The sequence below is a fragment of the Mauremys reevesii genome, linkage group 10, assembly GCF_016161935.1.
Source record: "Mauremys reevesii isolate NIE-2019 linkage group 10, ASM1616193v1, whole genome shotgun sequence".
Lineage (NCBI taxonomy): Eukaryota > Metazoa > Chordata > Testudines > Geoemydidae > Mauremys > Mauremys reevesii.
In genome coordinates, this window is record NC_052632.1 from 28,258,991 (window position 1) to 28,283,270 (window position 24,280).

Consider the following 24,280-nt stretch of genomic DNA (forward strand, 5'->3'; position numbering starts at 1 on the left):
GGACATGTCATTCTATTACTAATGTATAAATAAGGAGACTCGTTTGGGGGGCTCTTCGGGACTGGGTCTCTCCCTCTGGATGCATCTCCTGTTCCCCAGAGGCGGACAGGCTGCCGCTGTGCCACTCGAGAGCAACACTCAGCTTTGGTAATTATCAAGGGTTGGGGGTGTTTTACAAATCTTGCTGCAGACATATGTAAGTGCTTCAGACTAGTAAAGTTTAGCTTCAAGTGAAAGCACTCTTGTGTTGTCCTGTTTGTGCCAGCCATCTATCGGTCGGACGGCCGTGTCTCCCTTGATTTATTTCCTGACACCTCCTCGCACAGAGTAAAAGTTACCAAGCACTTTGGGTTGAAAGAAACCCAGGTAACAGCATGACTTCTGCACACAAGAAGTGTGACCATACCCCTACTTATCAGTTTATATAAAACATAAAAGTGACATGGTCTATCAGAACCTATATGGCCTTGCCCCTGATCGTGGGTAGAAAGTATGAGTATGCACTGCGGACTGCCCACAGCTCCAGCAGGTTTATGTGCAGTGTTGATTCCAGTGGGGACCAGCGGCCTTGAATCATGTGGTTGTGCAGGTATGCCTTCTCCCCCGCCCAGCAGAGAAACGTCTGTTGTGAGTATCACTGGTGGAAGGGTCTGTATGAAGGGAACTCCTGTGCCAACATTGTGTAGTTGAGTCCACCACTGTAGATAATTTTTTACTTTGGTTGGCATCATAAGACGCTTGTTTATGCTGTGTCTGTGTGGACTATATACTGTCCTCAGACAGCCTTGCAAGCATCGCATGTGCAGTCTGGCATATTTGATGACAAATGTCATCACTGTCGTGCCCTAAGAGTTGGAGGCAGATCCTGGCCAATGTCTATGGGCTGACTTGTGGTGATTAGATTGACTGGAGTGGTAAATCTGCATTGGGGCAAAGAGGCAGTAGCTTCCAGAGAGTCCCTGTCATATGGGGGTGGATCTGGAATGGGACTGTCTCCCCCGCTCGTTCATGGTCTCTACCACCGGAGAGTTTGGTGTGAAGTGTGAAAATAGAAATTCCATCCCCTTGGAAAGGACACAGCATTTTTTATCCACTCTTTTGCAGGTGGGAAGAATTGTTGCTGGGGTCTGCCAGATGGTCTTGGCTCGGTCCATGAGAACCTTGTTTATTGGGAAGGCAATCTTGAATCTGGAGAATATCCAGCAACTTATGTTCGGACTCCACCACTTCTTCCAGCAGTATTGCCACGAAATCTGCAATCCTATTTAAAGTCATCCCCCATTGTGGGTGGTGGGAGCATGATAGCTTCATCCAGAGAAGAGGATGAAAAATTGGCAGCTGGTGTGACTTCCTGATCCAAAGTCTTCTCCAATTCCTCTACTGCCTCTTCTGGAGGTTCAGAGGGTCCAGGTACAGAGGGTGATGGAGAATGTCTCAACCTCTCCTTGGGTGGACTGGGCAGCTAAGGATAGTGTTGGTGGTACGTTGCCCATGGGTCCCAGTATGGCCACTGTGGTGGAAATGGCATAGGTGGCAGCATTCATGGGTGTCTGTACCATCCCTGAGTTTCAGGTCTGGGGTGGTATTCATGTGCTTTGGCAGACCTGGTCTGGTAGCTGTGTGGAAAGGCAATATTTCCCCTATATCATTGTCTTCGTCGTCATCAATGGATAAAGGAGGAGTTAATCTGGGTGGGGTGGTAAGTTGGCACAGTACCAAGTGTGCTGGAGTGAGGTCAGTACCAAGGAGTGGAGATTCCAGTGCCAAGGAGACCAGAAGATCTTTATAGCAGAGAAATTGCTGCAGTACCAAGAGCATCAGTACCAAGGAGGGTGTTGTCGGTGGTATCGCTGCCTTTACCACAGTTGGCAGTGCCAACGGTCATGCACTATGAGCTGTGGAGGCAGAAGGTGGCGCCATAAACTGTAGTGCTGCCAAGCTGCTTGGTGTCACATGTTTGAGCATCTCCAGCAGTACCAAGACAAGGATGGTAGGTTTCCCTTTAGTGCCTTTTTCCAAGCCAACCCACTTAGGGTCTTTGGCTCACACAGTACCCTTGGTACCCAAAGCGTCAAGCTTTGGAAACGTCAAACACAAGCTCAGATTCCTAACTTTTTGTCTTTTCCAACATTTTCATCACTAGCTGAAAATGAAAGTTTCCAAGAACTTTGTAAAGAGGATGCGAAGAACAAAACTGTGTTTCATCTGGACTGCCTTGCTGATGAATTCATCCGCTATTTTCCAGACAACTTTTCTGGCTATCCCATTAATAAATTAGCATGTAATCCGTTCAACATTGATGTCGATTCAATGCCAGAAGTATTGCAAGAACAAGCACTTGAAATGAAATATGATTCAAGTGCTAAAGATATTTTCGAAAACGTAAGCCCCAAGGAATAATGGATAAAATGTTTCCCAATTTACCCGAAAGTAAAGCACTACATATTATTCTTCCGTTTTCATTGAGTACCTCTGTGAAAAAAGCTTTTCAAGTTTAGTCATAATAAAAACTAAACAAAGGAATCGAATGGATGTCGAAAACAATTTGCGTTCCACACTTTCATCCTTCAAACCTAGGATTTCCCAACTTGTGAAGAAAATGCAGCAGCATCCTTCACATAAATTCGTTTTGTTTATGCTATTTCTTATTTTAAATTACATTTTTAATTTTTTGTGCCAAGAAAACCTATTTGTGCTTATTTTTAATTTTAAATAAAAAATTGTACACCAAGTTTGTGTGTTTATTTTTAATTTTAAATTACGAATTGAATTTGTTAAAAGGGGGGTTGGATGATGGTAAAAGAGAAGTGGGGGTGTGAGGGTTTCTCGAAAATTAAAAAGGAGGCATGATGCCGAAAAGCTTGGGAACCCATGATTTACAAGATCCAGAATAAAAGACAGTCCTGGCCTTGTAAAGTTTACAATCATTGGCAAATTAATTTACATGTCCAAGACATGGAATAAAAATAGCCTTCTTGGTTTTCATATTAATAAATACCAGTAATAACCACCCCCCTCTCTCTCTGAGCTCTAGTGGCACAAGTTAAATAGGTCTGCTCTAAAAGAAAAAAAAATTCTCAAAGTTCTGCCTGGATAATTCAGCAATAGTCCAAAAAATGATTTTTATTGTGTTTGTGTACAGCACCTAACACAATGATGGTCCTTGTCCCTGGCTGGGGCTCCTAGGTGTTACGATAATACAAATAAATAATAATTAATAATAGTTTATAAGGAACCATCAAGCTGTGTAACGATAATTGGGCCTACAATATTTTCCCTAATTGTGAGCTCAACTGTAAAAAGCTTCCACTCGCCCGCCCCTGGAACTTCAATAGGTGTAAAAAATGCATGAAAGATCATAAGATGTCACAAAAACTTATAATAGCAAGTGTTGATGGGAAATGGTACAAAAATAACTGAATTAGTCCAAACAAAAAGGCTTAGTGATATAACTCAAGGCCTGTTAAGATCATGCTCAATAATCAGAAATAGTGTGGATGCAGCAGGGTGAACCCCTGCTCCTCCCCTGAAGGGATTAAAAACAGCCCTGGGAAGGGGCTGTGGTGGAAGAAAACAGCCTTTAGGCTGGGCTGATTGGAGAAATGACTGCAGCTGGAGCCACGCCCCAAACAGAGCTGCAAGGCCTTATAAGGCGGCCAGGGACGCCAGAAGGAAAGACAGTCTCTCTCTGCCTTCAGAGAGAGAAGGGCCTAGCTGCAGGGAGCTTGAGACTGGATACCTGAGTGAAGTAGGGCTGGGGAAAGGCTGAGGAGCTGGGGAGCTCCAGCCTGGAAAGCCCCAGGCTGCAGCCTAGCAGAGGGCTAACAGGTACTGGGGGTTGCAGAGGGCAGCCCAGGGGTAGGCCAAAGCAGCAGGTCCAAACCCTCCTTGCCAGTGATGAGTTGGCTGATACTGCAGTCTGCCCCAGGACGTGGGGCTAGACAATGACTGGCAGTAGCCATACACTGAGGCAAGGTAGGGATGGGGGGGTTCCCTGAGAAGGGGAAGCCCTGAGAGAAAAGGGTTACTGCCAGGGGGCAGCACCCCCATGTAAAAGGGCACCGGGTCCAGGAAGGGACACGGGGGCCTGAGGACAGGTGGATCACCAGCCTGCAGAAGTCGCTCCTGCGCTGGAACAAGCTAATTCCCGGAGTCACCAGCAGGAGGCGCTGCAGGGGTGAGTCCGGCCTGTCTACAGTGGAACCAGAATCCAGTGAACCAAAATTGGTATATTGGAAACTAGGTCTAACTGGTGGACAAAATAATGAGAGGATAGGCTATTTCACCAACCATTCCCTTGGTGGGTTCTTAAAGAAAGAGACTTTTGGGAGAAAAATTGTCTAATGGAGTGAGCTTCACCATCATGGCTGCCAAACCCACCATCTCTTGGAACCCAGGGCCTTCGTCATCCTGATCCTGAGAGTCCGGTCCTGACCAGACCATGCCAGAGAGAGGGACCCAGATGATATCGCCACCTCTACAGGCTCCAACTGAATCCCAAACACCGCCTGGGATGAAACAGGATTGGACTTTAACAACAACAGCAACAACTCCAGCTCATCTCAACTAACTTCTTCTCTTTTCCCCAAAAGGACAATTATTACCCTCTTTAATACGATCTAAAGAGACTGTCAAACAAGGAGGTGGAGGATTTCCTTCTAAGAACTCTCCAGCTAAAGAGAAGGGGAACAAGGAATATTGTTAAAATGAAAGGCTTATTTAACAAGTACTTCACATTAAATGTTTTAAGTGTTTTTCCTTCTTTTCTAGATCTTTAATAAAAAGGTTAAAAGGATTCTTAATGGTGTGTTTGCCATGTTACCAAACCCCCAAATCTTGTTTAACACTGTTTAATGTTGGACTGTCACTGGGTTACGTCAACACCTTTAGCCCTTATATTCCATCTAAATTAATGTAACAGGTGTGAATGCTATCAGTTTGCCTGACTATTAAATCTGTCCAGGCTGAGGATGGAAATAAGACACTATTTTCTTTGTTCCAGTCCCCAAACCAGTTCTTGGTTTGGTTTTAACTTATGAGATATAAATGACATGAATACTTGGGAACTCCTGTACAAAAGATTTCTTTAGGAACAGTAGCATTCTGGGGCCTCCTCTGAAAATGAAGAGGAGAGACTCTCTTATTAATATTAAGACTGTAACAGCTTGAAATATATGTCCTCATCTGTAAAGAGCCACGTTACAAAGACATTCCGATTCATACATGTCAGTGTTCATCAATACATGATGCAACAGCTCTTGCTGCCATGTGACAAGCACCAAACTGATGCTCCAATGTGAACTTTTGCTATGTCAAAACAATTCATTCTAAATTAGTCTTTTAAAAATGTTCTACACCTCCTTGGGAGATATTCTCATTTAACATAAAGGCCGTATTATTACATCTTATGAAGTGATTTTTTTAAATCAATGTCTGATTAACTGAATCTAAGGAAACTAAGCTGTAAATGCAACCAGACTTTTGCAACATAACTTGCTAGCAGAAGCAGCAAGTTATCATCAGGTACCTATGGGTAAATGCTTTAGATCATTGCATAAGTATCGTTGTTTGTTTGAAATAATTTTCGTCTTTTTCAGACACACACATACAGAATTGCTTCTTGAAAAAATATTTTCAAAATTTACCACAAGGCATATGGTAAATCTAAATAGATAAATAAGTCTTGAGAATATATACAAAAGAGTAGTGGGAACTTTCATGCTTGCTGATCTTACTACAGCAATACTCAACGTTATAATTGTGTCTGAAGTTCCCACTAAACTTGCCAATTTTCAGTTTAAACATCTTGGTCAAGTCAAACTGCATCAGGCAAAATATTAGTACACAATCAGTCATAAAAACGTATTTTTAAAATTATTTCCCTGATAAACATGTCACACATCAGTTACATAACACAAAATATACATTCAGTGCTGTTTCACCTCCTCAGTGAAATGCTGTTGTTCAATGGCATGCCAACATTTCAAAACCTCAACAAGCCAAATGCCACCACCATCAAGATGTTATAATGGTGACTGGCAAGTAAAGTGTTAAGTTGGTCCAAACATACAGTGGAAAAGTGCAATTTTCATCTGATTTCAGTGTTTTTTTTTTAACTAATTAAACTCTAAACCAAAAACCAAACTAAACATTACATACTTGCAAAACAATGTTTAAGGTATGCATATCCCACTTAGGGACAAATTGTGCAGACATAACTTCACTGTAATCCCGCTGAATAAATTATAAAAGCAAGCAAGATATTTGTTTGAAAATCAGCTACAGACTGACTATGTAAACAACTGGATTTTCCAAGCTTCTTTTTAGGTCCTTTTCTCTCCTTGTATACTGCAAAAATAATAATAATATAATTTTGTATAAAACATTGTGGGAGAGGAGGCTGAGAGCTGGATGAGTTACTAGGTCAGTTACATAAAATCAAAGTAATTACCACTCACTGCAGCAATACTTCCTGGTGACAGGGGAACTGGCCACTGCAGTTCTCCAACTGCTAAAACCAGGCTAGGACATTTGTTGGCAGAACAGAAACAAAAAGCATGTTTGAAATTTGGGAACCAACCATTATTCAACAGAAATAAAATGCTAATCTGTGTCTGCTACTATCCAAATTTAAAACATGAAGCAGAGGCACAAGAAAATTAATTTATGTGCAATATCTATAGTTTAGTAGAAGCTAATATTTTATTTTCAAACTTTTTTTTTTAATACCCAGTAATTTTAGGGGTAAAATGCTGCATCACTGCATTAAGAACATAAGGCTCATAAACAAGTAAATTGGAGGTCTTTGCAAGGAATAAAATGCAGGTCTGCATAAAATACTCTAACTTATTAGTATAATAAAAACTTATGATAATTATAACATAAATCATTCCTATGTTTCATCTCTACATAGAGAATAAGTACAGCAAAAACATCTGGTCTTTCCAGCAATAAAGGAATGCAGTGCCTTTTCTAGGTCTCTAATAAAATCATTTGATGCTGTTAAATATAGAGCTATGAAGAAATCTATGATGATATATTGAGCAACCATAAGTTGCTCTCTAAGGAAAAGAGTGCATGCAGTACTTTTAAAAATCAAGTGTTTTTTTTTTAAATTTGGGATATCTATAAATACAGAAACCAGTAACATTTGAAAATATAATGAGAAGACAGATGTAGATGACAAACGTTTCTATACATTTATAATGAAACATGTTCATCAGTTCTTAAAACAACAGAAGTCTTACTGAGAAAGCTGAGTTACTATGTTCTGATGGCCCGGTTTGAAAGAGTGACACAATAATGAATACAGATTGCAGCCTTAGGTAACAAAAGATGTTCAGAAAGCAATACAAATTAAGAGTAATCTAGTCACATAGATTAAACAGATTTTCATTCAATATTTTATGTTGAAATGAATGTATATAGTGATGAATATAAACAAATGTAATTTATATACAGTTAAACTTAAATTAACACTAAAATTATACAGTATTTACGATCCTATTTTCATAACTATAAACTGAACAGTAGAATTTTCATAAATATACTGTACATTTAAAGGATGAGGGTTTAGAGAACTTCGGTTTCACATATTTTGTATAATCCAGACAGTGTATATTTCTTATACAATCTGCAATATTAGAAAAATTTAACCACCTGCAAAGTATTCCAATTTTAACTTAATACAGCTGCAATATTATACGTAAGTTACCGATAAGAAGCAAACTGGTAGCCCTCTTACCTAGATATATTGTTAAAGCTGAGAAACAGATGCTGGAGGCAGGGCAAAGTATCCACATCTTTCTAGAAAGAAAGAGAAGCATAAATTCAGCAGCTGAAAGAACATATTTTGAACCTCTCTACTTGTCCTGATGATGAAATATACACATTTCTATTTTCTGTAACCTTGCTGCAACATTGATTTCTGTTGAACATGCAGCTCCATTTCTCTCTGGTGCAGACTCAAAGGGAGTGCTTCAGTGCAGATATGTACTCTGCAGAACAAGCTGCACCACTTGCAAGGTAAATAGCGTTAAAGAGAATGAGACTGCTGCTAACCTTTTTTAACAGGCTTTCAGGAAAGGAGCCAAGGTGCTTGCCTCAGCGTTTAAGCTTCAGGGCAAGCATACTGTAATCAAACTGCATAAATATAAATTTGATTTTGTGACCATTCTGTACTAAAGCTTCAAAATGCAAACTCATAAATTAGCTTCCAAATTGCAGTGGCTGTACTGTCAGTGAAAGACTTAAGTAAGGATTCTCTCCTATCAACCAACTCACTCTTTTAAATTATATAAAAATCTACACCATATGCACTAAAAACATATAGACAGACTCTGGAGTCCAATCTTCCAAAACCTATGTATTTTAAGAGTGTAAAATTGTTACTTGTGGTTTTACATGCTATTATAAACCTTTTGGAATACTTGAAATACTATCTAATTCAACATATTAATAAAGCAAATAAGAGCAAGCTGTATTCGCAAAATACAAATCCACATTTACTAGGGATTGAGGTTTGTCATTACTCATCCAACACACATTTATGCCATTAGGTGCATCTCCCTCCCCTGTAAAAACCCATTCTCCAACTTGCAGCTTGTGGATATGAACACACCCAGTCCAAGTGCTTGGAGACTGGCGCAGAGGCAGGCCATTTGTATTTTTCCAGTAGCTAGGCCCATATTCCCACCCTCCATCAGATTTAGTCTCCATGACTTCTAGTTGTGATTATAGTTGACATGGGGAAAGAGCAGGGCAAAAATACACCTAAAGGCTAAATATTAAGAGGTTGCGTGCATGGTGATTCTTACTCAAATCCTCAGTGTTTAACTTACCACAATACTGTGGGATGTGAAGGTATTTTCTTTGGGTAGCAGTTTGCCACAGCCACAATTGTTTGCTTCTCCCTGTACGGTTGCCAACCCTACAGGACTATCCTGGAGTCTCCAGAAATTAAAGATTAATCTTTAATTAAATATTACGTCATGTGATGAAACCTCCGGGAATACGTCCAACCAAAATTGGCAACGCTATCATGGGGTAGCTTGCAAGCATCACAAACATGGGTGTAAGTTTACCCTAAGTACTGTAAGGAAGTTACAGAGTAACTGAAGTTCTGTTTCATCAATTTAGCTCAATTTATCTATTAGAGTCATGGAACAGCAGCCCTTGTGGAAAGATACACAACTTGATTTTGTTGAGGGGTCCACTGGGAGTGGGACAGGGAAGGGGAGGAGGCCAAAAGGCCCATCTGCAGGGACAAGAGCCCAGCGGGGGGGGGGGGGGGGGTTTGTTTGGCTAGAGAAGGGCAAGAGGTCCAGCTGGGGATACAGCTCAGACTAAAATTTTGGAACCGATCAGATGTCAGATGCAGTTTTCAAACAGAAAGACAGACAAAGGCCCTCAAGTTGAGCATACGGTCACACTTTGGCCAATGAGAGTCTCAGCTATCAAGAACAGTACGTTTCTAAGCCCTCACAGCATCAGAGATAAAGCCTGAGAAGAACACTACTAAAGGCTCATAAATGAGATGGCAAAGAAAAGAAATTTAAAAATAATTGTCTTCAAATATATTATTTTAAAAATATCTCATGTGTTTGGGTGTCCAACCCGATTTCTGAAATATTGGGGTTAGCAATACTGCTGTTTATCTAAGGTTTGAAGTTACAACAAAGTTGTGATATATTTTTATTCCATAATTACTCTGTCAAGTTATATTAGGTACTGCCACCCATGGCACTATCTGAATACAACCTATGCATAAGAAAGCTAATCCATTTTAGTACCAAAATTAAGTGATAATTCTGCAATATTAGTCCTATATCATGATTCAACTGTAAGGAACAAAAACAAGACTGATTCTGTGCTATCGCTGGTAAAGAAAAACCAAAACTGTCCTTAAAAATAAAGCTGCACAAGAAATCCAAAAGGGACTAACTAACAATATTTAAGAAATATTCCTTTCAAAAAATAATAGCATGGATTGCAGATGTTTGGATAGTTGTCCCATGGAATTGTCGGATACTTCCAGCTGACTACTGGGACCCAAGTCAAGCGGGGCTGCGTCTACACTGCAAAGTAACAGGGCTCACACCCTGGGTCCCAGCTTACCTCAAGTTTGGACCTTCCAGTGCTGTAGAGTCCTGGGACCTTGGGTCCAAGCCCTATAGTAGTACAACTGCAGTGTAGACACAAGGGGGTTAGGCATGAGCCTGGGCTCAGGCATGAGCTTATGTTGCAGCGTAGACATATCTTCAGAGTCCCCAAGAACTCCACATACAAATTGGTCAGTTCAGTTAGCCCTCCAGCCAAGTCATAAACAAACTTATCCCCTTCTAGGGTAGCAAAACTCCAATTAACCAAGTCCCAACAAACAAAAAAGTTGTTCTGTCCTTCAGTGGTTCCTCTTCAACCAGCCCTCTGGGTCCTGTACCCATCCCCTCATTGGGTTACCTTTGAGAGTCTTTCTGGCTCTGGAATAGAGCACTCCACCCCCAGGCTGGTTACCCTGGAGTACATTCTCAGCTCTTGCTGGGCTCCATTCCTTCCATCGTTCCTTGCTCCAGTATGGAGCACTGGGCCTCTGCCTGGTTCTCCTGGTATAGCAAACTTCCTGCAGACCATGGCTCAGGGCCTTCCACAAGAGCATACCCACTCTCTGGGTTCCACACCAAAATAGATCTCTCAGCCCTCTTATGAGGCTATTGGAAATAAATTTCCCTAATAATTTACTAAGGTTTACCACAACTCCGTTTACACAAAAGCATTCCTTTATTAGGCCAAAGGCCACTTGGTGTTGATTACACCCAAAATACAAATATATGCATACAGAAACTTATACATAACATCCTAATACAGCAGTTCTCAAACTGTGGGTCGGAACCACAAAGTGGGTCATGACCCCATTTTAATGGGGTAGCCAGGGCCAGCATTAGATTTGCTGGGACCCAGGGTTGAAGCTGAAGCCTGAGCTCCACCCCCACCCATGGCAGTGGGGCTTGGGCTGCGGCCCCTTCTCTTCCAACCTGGAGTGGCAGGGTTTGGGCTCTGGCCCCCTCTCCCTCCACCCAGGGTGGCAGGGCTCAGGCTCCGGCCCTCCTCCTGGGATCATGTAGTAGCTTTGTTGGCAGCAGTGGGTCATGGTGCAATGAATTTTGAGTCCAAACATACCCCTCTGGAGTCACAGCATGATGGGAGACAAAGAAACTCCCCAAAACCTTGTCTTTTATACACTATAATAAACAAGTGATATCACTGCTGGTTATCAGACCTTAGCCAAAGCCAGAGGAAGTAGTTTTAAGGCTGTGTCCTGTCCTTTTACACAGTCAAGACAAGACTTGTGGCTGGGCTCCCTTCTCAAGGTTTTCTTTTTATTTTATTTTGCCATATTTCTTCCCAATAACTGAACTAAGCATTTCTTTTTAAACAACCCATATATAACCAATTATTTACTGCACCTGGTATCCAATTAAGCAAGTTTTCTTTATTTCTATTACCTCATCCCAAACGTTAAATAAGATAATGCTGGTATTTCAAGGGTCACAAGAAGTTTAATACAAACAAGCTCTTCTTTCCCGTGATCTCACTCTTTTTTGGTCACATGCTTTTAGGCCTATCACTTATGCTAACATTCAAACTCAATTTAAAAAAAAAACAGTTCAGACAAGCCTAGTTTAGGCCTATATTCCTGCAGAGGCCCAGGTGTCCATTAAGCTATCATCTGACCCCTATAATCTCACCCCCTCAGGTTGGGAAGCAGCTAATTAATTATGGCACAGGTAGACTGACCCCATCTCCCATTAAAAGTGCCAGTCACCCTGTGACAAAAGGTTACAGTAAAAATATAAAATAATATACTGCATTCATTAAATAATCAACACCTCCTAGAACACAATTTCTAATACCTTTGAATTAAAACAGGCCAAAGAGAAAGCATTTTTACTAAAATTAAAATGATCCAAGACTTGCCTGAACTGAGCATGAGGATAATTTTTCTTTAACTGAGCCAAAGTAGATTGAGAACAAGAACAGATATCACAGATACTATAGCCCAAACATGCTAATTCTTAAAAATTTAGAGTATTAACTGTCTGGGTATAATTTACAGAAACAAAAATATCTGCCATACACTAGTCAATCATTTCCATGTTCTCATTGTTTCAAGGAACAAAAACAATAGTGGATAATTTGGCATACTACATGAACAGTTAGACACCTGGGAGATTCAAGAAAATATTCCTGAGGGAAAGAGAGGAGGGACTAAGCATGAAGCTGAGCAGTAGTATGACACAGGAAATTTTGATTACACAATCAACATTTCTGTGTTTGTTTTTAATATCCTTCACTGAATGATAGTTTTTGATTATTTATTTGTTTTCTAACAAAAAAATGCTGAGTAAAATCTTGGCACCGCTGAAGTCAATGACTAAATTCCCAGATTCATAGCAGTACCTGAGGTAACTCAGACTTACTAAAAAAAGCCCTAGGTGCACTAAGAGTTGCAATCTACTTATAAAAGACGATCCTATCAACTTGGGAAAAAAGCAGTCAACATTCCTACAGGGAAAGCTCCATCACTCCCAAGGAGGAAGTTTTATTTGCATGTCATATCTGACCAGAGAGATGTATACAGAATTCTGCTGGCTGCACATGTTATAAAGGAGATTGAATTTAAAAGGACCAAACCTCCCATTTTCTCAACTCTCAGCTCAGCCACATAGACTAAGAGAGGGCTTTGCTATTATTATGAAGAAAAGGTAAAAAAAAACCAAGCAAACAAAACTGAAAATAGGAGCTGAAGCCTCCATTTTCTATTGAGCAAAACTGATAGTTCACTTTTGTCAGAAAATCATATACCAGTGGTCAGATTAGTTGACATGATCTAAGACACAACTCAAGGCAAGAGCTCTAATAAAGAAGAAATTGGAACAAGACTCACTGCATATATTAACCTCTCTCTTTTGTTGTCATGTTCCTTTTCTTTCTTTCCAGGCAGGGGAAAACATTGTTCTAGGTATTCAGCAAAACAGAATTCTTTTATGCAATGTGCTCTTATTATTGTATAATGAGTCTGTTACAACTTCTTTATATTAAGGTTATGTAGTAAGAAACTGAAACAATATCTTTTGTAGAAACAGATCTTTAATTATTACTCAGGTACTTTCTCACTGACAAAACGTTGGACACTGATGGCCTTTTCTTTTTGAAAGCATTGCTTAATGTTAAGTGAATCTGCAAAGTTTAAAATAGTATTTTTAGTTTTCTTTTAAGATCATACTGACTTTCTCTGTCATATTAAAAAAAAGAAAGGCAACTACTAAAAAAGCTCTTTATACGATCAAGAGCCATGATTTTTAAATTTAGGGTATAGTCAGTATATTGTTTACTATATTTTTAGATGCCTACTCAATCTATGCACCAGAATTGTATAGCTTCTTCAAAATTTCCTCACTTTTGGCACTTTAATTAGTATAAAGACAGCTTCACAGCTATAAACGATCATTTATATAAAATATCCATGTGTTATTTTTGGTTTCATCCACTTCTCATAAAACTAAGCATAAGAGCACCAAAGTCATAGGACAAATGAAAATAATATAGTTCTAGAACTGTGTAACACTAACATGGTCCAAATCAAATGATAATATTACTGTATTTTGCTAACTTTTTTGTGGGGGGAGGACAACAAATATTAATTGAGTTTTATCACTTACCATGGAGGTGATTTGATTATGACGAAGGTTAAGTTCTGTCAGTGAATCCAGTCCATTAAGGTTTTCAACATAGCTTAAAAGGTTTCTGGCAAGATTTAACACTCTGAGTTCACCCAAATGATTGATATTTTCTATTTTAGCAATCTGTAATGAGAAGTATAATTAATAGCATGCATATTATGCCTAGTTTGCTTAGACACCTGTTAGATATACATTTTAAAGCAATGGAGATACTAATATAATTCTACATTAGTTTTTATGTAATTTTTAATAGTCTGACATTTATGTGTTTTAGGTTGCCTTCTACTGGATTTCTAGCAGCCCACTGGAAATTACACATTATCATCCAGTTTACTAATGTTCTTTCTGGTCACAGAATGGTGCAGTCAAGTCAGCAGTCCTTATTCTTTATCATCAGAGATTCTGTGCATTTCTGCTATATGGGCCAAATATGTGCTGCTTCTTAAATGTTATGTCTGAGAGCCTTACTTCAAACCAGACTTGCAAATTAGTGCGACCCAGGCCATCAATTTCTGCAGAATGTAAGCTTCAACTGAAAAAATAAGTCTAGAGCCCTTATGATTGTGAAGGGAACCTTAAAAAAGGTGAACAGATTGCAAAGAAGCTGTAAAATGGTAGTGAGCAGCTGCTGCTATTATATTACTGGGCCTAACTGGGGAGCCGCAATGACTGCCTCATTTGGTTGCAGAGGGAATGTCTTTGGCCAGCTGAGGGGAGAATGGTAAGTCCTGCCATTCACTGTGCTGAGTCCATTGCACCAAGCATACATGTGTTAGTGTAATTGTAGACATTGATCTGGGGAGCTAGGACCGTGCTTCCTTGACAATAAACCTTCACAACTAAACCAAGTCTTGTGGTCTTATTGGGCAGTTCGATCAAGGTCTGCTGTGTCAGCTATCTGTGCAGAGCTGGGATAGTGTACATCGGGTACAAACACGCAACCAATGACTAACTATACCAGGCAGAGTTAAGGGTTCTTTAAATGTTAAATTGTTTACTGTTATATGTCTGAATTGAGAATACTGGTATGTCAGCTATTTCAGCAATTGTCCCAGGTTTTATTTCATGACAAAAAATTCTAAATGAAAATATGTACAAAGCCAATAGATGATAGAACCAAAACATCATTAATCAGATTAAACATTCCCTAAACCAATTTGATTATAGTAACATGAGAAAAATAGTAACAGGCTTCTCCTCAGTGATGTATAATATTTTAATATTAGTCTTCTCTGAAGAAACAAAAGATATTTTAGAAGCACAAGTAAAGATCAACTCTTAATATACTGGGGCACCAAAATAATAGCAAAATTCACAGTGAACATTATTGTTTAAAATTGTGTATTCAGACAGATTTGTGAAACTGAAGCCAACAGCAGATGGTTAGCATAAGTACACAGCTTTCTGCAAATGGCAGTCTAGCTATAACTACAGCAAACTGCAATGCACAAGTTCTAAATGGTCCTAGCTTCTACTGGTACTGCAGAAATCTGGGTTTCATCAATAATTTATAGAGATATTATTTATAACTTTTCCGAGTCAAAAGCCTGTATCAACAGTAATGGAATTCCTTCCCTCCTTCCTATCACACTTTTTTTTTTTTTACATAAAGATATACCTGCTTTTAGCCATTATTTTATTTTTAGGTAATAAGTCATTGCCTTTTCATTCTAGGCCATTACAAGTGATATTCCCTTTAACTGTTGTAAATGAAACAGATCTAACTTCCTGTAGACTATTTTCTACTGACCATAAACAAAAGTAACTGATGATCAGTTTTTCAAGCTCCTTTTTTGCATTAGGTTTTAAATAAGAATGAGAAATGTTGATTTTAAATAAATGTACAAAACAATACTACCCCGGATCTTCATGTTGTTTGTTTCTGAGAATTACTGGATATTTGACTAGTGAGAAAATTTGAAAGGCTCAAAGAGTCAAGATAAAAATGCCTTAAAAAAGATTTTTATGCAGCACATAACTCATCAATAATGGAATACCATAAAGACAGCATCAGTTTATGACAGATATTTCTTGTGTACATTCAAAAGAGGTCTCTGTTTGCTTAAAATAATGTTGCATATATTTCTTATATTTGTGTTGTTGAGCTTTCATTTAGGAAAGCATGGTATAGAATTAGATAAAGGACTACACAAAGCAATTCCAACAATATTTTTTTAAATTAAATGATATGGCATAAAATCTATTCTATATGCAATAGGCCAAATTTTCCTGTCAGTTACACGTGGGCCAACTACATCCATTTTGATGGGGCAGCCTGGGTGTAACTGAAGGAAAGAATTTAGCCCAATATGTCTATAGCTAAAATACCTTTGGAAAGATTTAATGAAATATTGAAGAGCATACCTATCAATTTAATGAAAGGCTGTTGCTTTGCCACACAAGGGATCAGAACTAGTGTTCAGTCCTTCTCTTCACAGGGCTGCTCAGGCTTGGAAGCACATTGCTTAGAAATGAAATGTTGACCTGAATGCAGTGCTGCTGTAGTCCTGTGGGTCCCAGGATATTAGCGAGACAAGGTGGGTTAGGTAATATCTTTTATTGAACCAACTTCTGATGGTGAGAGAAAGAGACGCTTTCGAGCTTATACAGAGCTTTTCTTCAGGTCTGGGAAAAGTGCTCCCAGCATCACAGTAAAATGCTATGTGGAACAGACTGTTTAGCATAAGTAGTTAGCACATATTTTAAGGGGACCATTCAAGGTAGAGTGGCCTGTTAAAACCTCTGCAGTCATCAGACAAAAAGAGGGGGTTAGTGAGTTACAGATTTTTGTAATAAGCCATAGATCCAGTGTCTCTGTTCCATCCTTGATTTTAGTATCTAGCAGGGTAATGAACAGAGAGACACATTGAAGCAGTAAACAGATTCATCAAGCAGGAAGGGAAATAAAGGAAGCTCAAACAGGTGACAAAAAAGCCAGCAAGGAACATCCTTCCACACAAACTCTTTGTCTCCTAGTGCCCAACTGGAAATGTTTTTTCAGGAAAGGGACTGAAATTATAAAAGGATAGGACTAATATCTCCCTATCTATCGCATTCATGGCACTTGAAGCAACAAAGGAAGCGTTTGTTGGACTCTGGGGGGAGAGGTCCTGACCTAGACTGCTGAAAACATGTGGTGAGAAACTCTGCTTGAATCTGATATAGTTTGTTAAGTCAGGCATTAGTAGATGTCTTATCTTTTTCTTGTAACCATTTCCGCCTTTTATGCCTACTACTGGTACTCACTTAAAAACTCTCTCTGTAGTTAATAAACTGGTTTTACCTATACCAGTGTGTTTTAAATTGAAGTGTTTGAAGAACTATTTGAGATAATATGCTGGCATATTGTTCCCTTTAACGGCTTAAAATATTTTGTACTGTCCAAGAGAGGGCTGGGCATTACAGGACATAAATTTTTGGTGGAAAATCTGAGACTGGGGGAGTGTTGGGGGGTCACCCTGCAATTTAACCAAGGCTGGTCAGAGCCAGAGAGTAACCCAAGTGTGGCTGGCAGGCTGCAGTTACACACAGACACTCTGGGTGTGGCTTGCATGCTAGAAGGCTGTTTGTGAGATGCCCAGGTGGGAGCCATTTCAGTAAGGCATTCTAAGGCACCCACGGTTGCAGGCCAGGATGACATAACTGCTCATTAGTCTGGATTGTAACCTGGTATGTCACAACCCCCCATGAAGCTGCTTCAGTGGTAGTGCAACAGCAGGAAATCCTAAGCAAGAGCTTTCACTGTCACATGTCCCTGAAAAGGTGACCTGTAAAACAAGACCACCCACAAGGTTGGAGCTCTGGCAAAGGTGGTGCTTAAGCTATTGGGGAGTTGATGGGTGGTGGGGAGTTAGCACCAGCCCTGGGCATCCAGGGGCGGCTCCAGGTCCCAGCACGCCAAGCCCGTGCTTGGGATGGCAAGCCACGGGGGGCGCTCTGCCGGCGCCGCGAGGGCGGCAGGCAGGCTGACTTCGGCGGCTTGCCTGCAGAGGGTCCGCTGGTCCTGTGGGACGCCTAGGGAGGCGGGACCAGCAGACCCTCTGCAGGCAAGCCACCGAAGGCAGCCTGCCTGCCGTGCTTGGGGCGGCAAAATGCCTAGAGCCGCCCCTGTGGGCATCTAGGGCAGTTGGGCTGCATGGTCCCATTTCCAGGAAAAGGTATCACAGAATGTGTACCCAGGAAGTGTGCCAGAGAGGCCAAGGAAAGACGTACTGCTGGAGCCTATTCAGACCAAGAGATGCTTAAGAGCACATGGGTCTAATATGCTGGGACCCAAATGCAGCAAACTGATGAGTGTCCAGCTGGGGGACCTCTACCAGGGCCATGTGTGACACTCAAGTTTACTGAAACTTCTGTAAGAAGAGCAGCAGCAATCTCTCTCATTCAGACACTAGGAATGGGATTGGCCTCTCTTCGGGGTCATTACAACATTTACAAAGGGATGAGAACTAACAACCCTTTCCCCATAGATCATAAATACCCTCATCTTCCCTTGAGTTCAACAAACACATCTGAACATGAAGCCATTATTCTCCTTCTGTCTCTGTTTCCCATCTTTAGAAAGCTACACTACACAAATACTTTCTTCTGTCAACTTTAAGTGATAAGTACTATTGTTGTTAGCAGAATTCTGGCAAACAAGATTCCCTAGTAAATAATATTCTCAGGACAAGAGTGTTTAGCAATCAGGCTCACCCTGAACATGATTCTTTGTTATGGATACTGAGCCAAGTCTTGGGAGTGAGAGAAAGGATAACTTTAAAGGGGCCATCTGTGGTTTGATCAAAGTTTTTTTGTGAGCATAAGGGAGACTCCAACCTTCCTCAACACTTACAAACTTTCTGTTTATTAACAAAAACGGTGAACAACAACTAGCTTTTTATACAGTGTGTTTCTCTGCCAGACAAGTTTTCACCTGACAACAATACATTGTTCAATGTCCTGGTGAGGTGAATATGCCTCAGGAATTACTAGCAATTTAAAACGCGCACAGACACGAAGAGATAGGCAACAATGTGAAAAGTTCTGCTTTGTGTTCCAACTTTACTTCAACAAAGTCACTCTAGTGGAAGGTAATTGTGGTTAATGATATTAAGAAAGGAATTACTATTGGACTATAATTAAAATTGCTCATCTGGGGTCTAATTCTGCATTCCTCACTGACTTAAAATCAATGGGACTCCTCACAAATTAAGGTACTAATCAACATGAGTGAGGGTGGCAGGATCAATGCCATAATAGTCACATAGCTGTTTTGACAAATATATTAGTTATCATATTATAAATGTTTGATATTGTTGATGTGTCCAATTTGTTAGGGTTCTCTATAGCTCCACTGGATGACAAAGTGGCTCTTTGTTAAAGGTGTGGTTACAGAGGCTATGCCAACAAATGGAATTTTGTCGCATCATTAAAGAGACAACTTGCCAAGGTTATCAGTCATTGCAACAAAGCAAAAACAATTATTGTATTTAGTCCTACTGGAAAGATCACATATTCAAAACCCAAATTTAATTTTGGACCATAAAGCAATACTTGACTTTGGACCCTTCTGTTTTGTTATTTTAGTTGCCATGTTCCGGAGTCCTGGATTACTTCCTTTTAATGTTCTGAAATTTAATTCTGTGGTTGAAAGGGGATTATTATGGAATGTTTGGTTTGGAAATAGTACATTTTCAATACTAATATAAAAATCAAAGGCTACCTTAAAGAAAGATCCCAAGAATCTCAAGATGGAACAAAAATATATAGTCTTAGTTCATTAATAAAAACAAAAAAAACAAACAAAACCCCACAGACAAGATAGCAATAGAATAAGAACTAGAAAAATTACACTTTTTCATGTTATAGCAGATCTGCCTATTTTCTTACATAATGGTTTATATAATCATAAACATTTTCGTTTTAAAAGTATCCATTGATCTTTAAGCAAAATTCCCTCTTCTTCTGTGTGCATTTGTACAAAATTAAAGGAATATGGATAACACATTTTTTATTTTAATTTTTATATTTTTAAACATATAGCTTCCTTGTGAAATTGACAAATACATTTACAAAAGTTACTGTGACTTAATATCAGACCTCACCTATCTTCAAGAGATGTAGGTAGAGAGATGTAATTCGTTAATGTAATATAGTTTTACACTTTGCATACTGTCTATTCAATGAGAAACATCCTGCCCTTGCAAAACAGCAGCAAGCTAAATATACCATTTGAAGGTCCCAACCATGTAATAGCCTCATATTGACATTGTTAGCCCTTCTCAACTAGATAAGTAACACTCATTAACCTCTTCAATATGGATTTCTCCAGTATTCCAACTCCTGGTACAGGATTTTCCCATAGCTACATAGACTTCATGTACCAGCAGCTGGATCGGGCACCATGTGCACAACTCTTACTTAAGTCCCAGTAAATTTAAAGGGAATTTCACAAATATATCTGAAGAAAGAATCTGATTAGATTAACATTTAAAAGAGTTATGTATTATTTGTTGATTTTTAAAAAATATACTTTCATTAATAATTTTCCAAATTTCCATTTTTGCTTATAACCACCTCTGCCTGCACAATTCTTTGTATCAAAGCTTAGGCTACAGATCTATATCAAAAGTTTAAAGAAAGTGTACATTTATTTGCAGTCACAAAACAGTGTGTGCATTTGCATGCCTAACTTGCATGTGCATTTACTGCAAGTGTATAACAGTACATACAAGTAATGATATGGATGCATAACTGGTCGTTCTCAAACACACAATCCCCTAAAAATTTAGGCCCTCTCTAAAAGTAGACACTGACTATGTTTTTATATTGCCCCATCACAGTGTATTTGAGCACATACTATTATTCCTAAAAGTTCAATAAAAAAGCTAATCCAAATAAACAATTATGTTTTCACATATGTAAATTGTTCATTAATGCTTTTATGTGGGTATTTCCATTCCCCACTCTCTACAAAGTGCATCAGTAACACAATAAGGAGCAACATCAGTACAGAGCCTTGTCAGATCAAGAATCCAGCGTATTCACACATTGATTTTACAGATTCAAGATAACCACAGATTATTTTAAACAGCTCAGCTATTTAAACATTTTGTATTACACATTTTACATTTTCCAGAAGATTACTGTATCTGACTTACTTATCCTTACACACTTTTCCACTGGATACATCAGAAAAAGTACTGAGAACCTTACAGTCTCCTTCCTCTCTCTCAAACATACCTATTATAATAATACTTTGCTCTCAGACAGCCTCTTCATCAGAGTAAATAGAAGCAATATACAAAGATGACTACATATCCCTATTTTAGAGACAGGGAAACTGATGCATTCTTCACAGGTGAAGTGATTTGCCCACGTCATATTGGATATTCTTGGCAAACCTGGGAACATATCCTGGATTTCCCAAAGCTCAAGCCACTGCACTAATCACAGACAATACTGCCTCCCTGTATTACTCACTGTACAGATTTTGAATTATTGTACTTTATGGTGACCAGACAGCAACTGTGAAAAAACAGGACAGGTGATGGGGGACAATAGGTGCCTATATAAGAAAAAGTCCCAAAAAATGGGACTGTCCCTTTAAAAACAGGACATCAGGTCACCCTTGTCGTTTGTAAGGTGAGATACAGCAGATGCAATATTTCATTGGTTACTGTAACCATTTTAATTCTTCTACCATAAAAGTGACTGCATATTATTTTAGCTGCATCACAGCTATTTTGCACTAGATGAGTATGTTGTAGCTCTAACTGAAATGATCCTGTTATTTTTAGCTGTATGCATATTTAGTAAGTTTATTTTTTACTTTTCATAAACTTCTGCAAATATAAGAAATTAAAGACCAAGATCCAAAATAAACAGCATGCTTCCTTTGATTAATTTATAAATCTCTGTGAATTCCCTAATAAAAGCAGTTGTAAAGCTATTAAATCCTCCTTCATAAAAGCAATACTACAGGAAACCACACTGGAGATGCAACATGTCTAAATCAGTGTTATTTGCAAATGGTTTAAAATAACAGATGTACTTACTGTACAGTACCTGATTTCCATGAAGATCCAAAACATCAAGATTTTTCAGGTTCTCCAGATTTGAGATTTTCTTTATTCTGAAACATTTAAATGTTGACAAAAATTGTTTTTCATTTTAGATTAAAGTATTTTCACATTTCTTCTACAAAAACATTTAGCTCATCGTCTATTCCTACCAAGTATAAGAAAATAAGAGGATAACTGTCAACCAACTGAAATGAATAAACTTCTGTATATAGCCTATACCCATTCAAGACATTTTAGGAACCCAATGATACAGGTGTTGAGTAAAGGCTAAAGTTATAATACCAGGATGTTACTGCCCCTGGGGAAAGAGAAAAACATAGCATCTTTCTCTATAAAAAATAATGTAACATCTGTTGTGATTAATTGAGGAATACTGTTTTAGGAAGTTTGAAACGAAACTGCCAAAATGTCACCACCAGACCCAATTTACTTCATAGGAATTACAAAATGAATTTAACAGTTATTTTGGGAAACACTACTCAATTAGTAAATCAAGATAATTATAACAAAAGAGGGTCACTAAGTGCCACTATTACAGTTTTCTGATATACTTTCTCCCCCAAGTATGGCCTGTAATTATGTAATCATGTATTAACTTTTTGGTGTCTGTCAAGCATTCAGTATGGGAATACATATGCAGTACAGGTCTGATTTTCACACAGCAGGATGCTTTCTTGCCAACAAGCTAAAATAATACTTAGGACTTACTTAGGACTCGAGTAGAGTACATACATATACATACATACACATATACACACACACACACACACCCTAAAGTATATGTAAGCTCTACCCACAAAGCAGAATTACATTTTCCCAGAAAATTATTTTTTGTGTTTTAATTTAAAATAAATATATCACAATTTATGTCAACTAGAGTGAAACTAGTCAATTCTTTAACCAATGTATAAAGTTTCTGAGCTCTCAAGAGACCCTTCGCTTTAGGGAATGCAGAGTGGTGTCCAGATATCTAGGGCTGGAATGAGGAACAGCAAGAGGAGGATTTAAAAGCATTTAGGAGTATGGGTTCTTTTCCCCAAACCCGAGACTGCTTTCCTGAGGCCACTTCCTTTTCTTCAGTGACTATTTCTCTATTCTAGAAGTACTGTTCTTGGAACAGTATTGCTAACCTACCTATAAAACCTTAAAGGGCCAGTACACTTTTTTACTGTAATTAAAAAAAACAATTACATCTGTTGAAGTTCTGTGAGATTGTTACATTTACCCTTAATTCTGCAATTCTAAAATAATATCTGAATCTGTTGCATCAAAGATAAAGTTTACCCAAATGACCCACTTTGTTGTGAAACAGCCTTTTCACTACATTAAAGGCCCTAGGAAATGGATCTTCCATTATTACAGCAGGTCTGCATTTACCAGTATATCAAAAGAATCTGGTGCACCAAAAATTATCATCCAACTTATTTTACATCACTTTGAAAGTGAACAGCTTGCATCCATATCCATTTCACTGTGGCTGATACGAGAACAAAGGTTAACTTGCTGACTTACCCTTTACTTTCTCCCCTTGGTTTACCATCTACACATCCTAATTTTCACATCTTCCATCTATTGCCTTACTAGGTGTTTTTATTTTAATCTACCCTCCCTTTATTTTCCATGGTCTCTTGTTCTGCAAGATTAAGTGCTTCCTTCTCCTTTTGTAATTGCTATGTTACAATCTCCAGCTTCATGCCTCAACTCACCCATTACAAATTTAGTATTTGATAGAAAACGCTAGTTCCAGCCATCACATGAACTTTACTCCCCAAGCCAAAACTATTTTTAAAAATTAGACATTAACTGTAGGGTATTTTTCCTGCTTTGAACAAATATATTCTTTCATTTACCGTTAAAAACATATTCAATTCACCAACCCCCAAACTTGCCACTAAGGAACCTGTTGCTTAGTCTACTCTAGAATGTAATGAGATCTAAAGCAACAGTTCAAAATCCTCATCCTAGTTCAGCCTTAAAACACTAAATAAATGTACTGACTACTGTATTACAGAAACAGCCTGAAACTGCAGTTTTAGCAAATGGCATATTACAGAGACAGACTCCTTAATTTTAGAATAACAATTTTAAATCTAAGATGCATTTATACCAGTTTTAGTCTGTGTTACAGCTCAGGCTAATTAAAGAAAATATACAGGACAAATTAGGTCTATAGTCTTCAGTATAAAAAATATGAAATATACTATTAAACTGTAACTAATGCTGGCCTGTTGGTCTAGCTTCAATGCAGCACACTGCCACTTTGGGGGAATGCGATAAAAGTCAGGGACCTAAGCTCTTGACTCTTTCTGGCTGCCAACAGTAATACAGATCCAGAGTGCTCAGCGTCTGAGGAGGGGGGAAACTGGAAACGAAACACTTTCTCCATAGAAAACCCCACTGGTTGAAGCAGAACACTACTGGCAAAGAGCTGATCCTGTCCCTTCTCAAGGAAACCAATAGTGATGCAGGCTTTTG

The 24,280-nt window shown here is 38.9% G+C and overlaps 1 protein-coding gene across 1 annotated transcript in view; it reads right to left on the reverse strand.

Moving 5' to 3' along the window:
• LRRC49 (leucine rich repeat containing 49) overlaps positions 1 to 24,280 on the reverse strand; it is a 113,726-nt gene that overhangs the window by 69,050 nt on the left and 20,396 nt on the right. Inside the window, 3 exon segments of the mRNA XM_039492163.1 lie at positions 7,745 to 7,806; positions 13,719 to 13,862; positions 21,789 to 21,855. Coding sequence (XP_039348097.1) covers positions 7,745 to 7,806; positions 13,719 to 13,862; positions 21,789 to 21,855 — 273 coding nt within the window.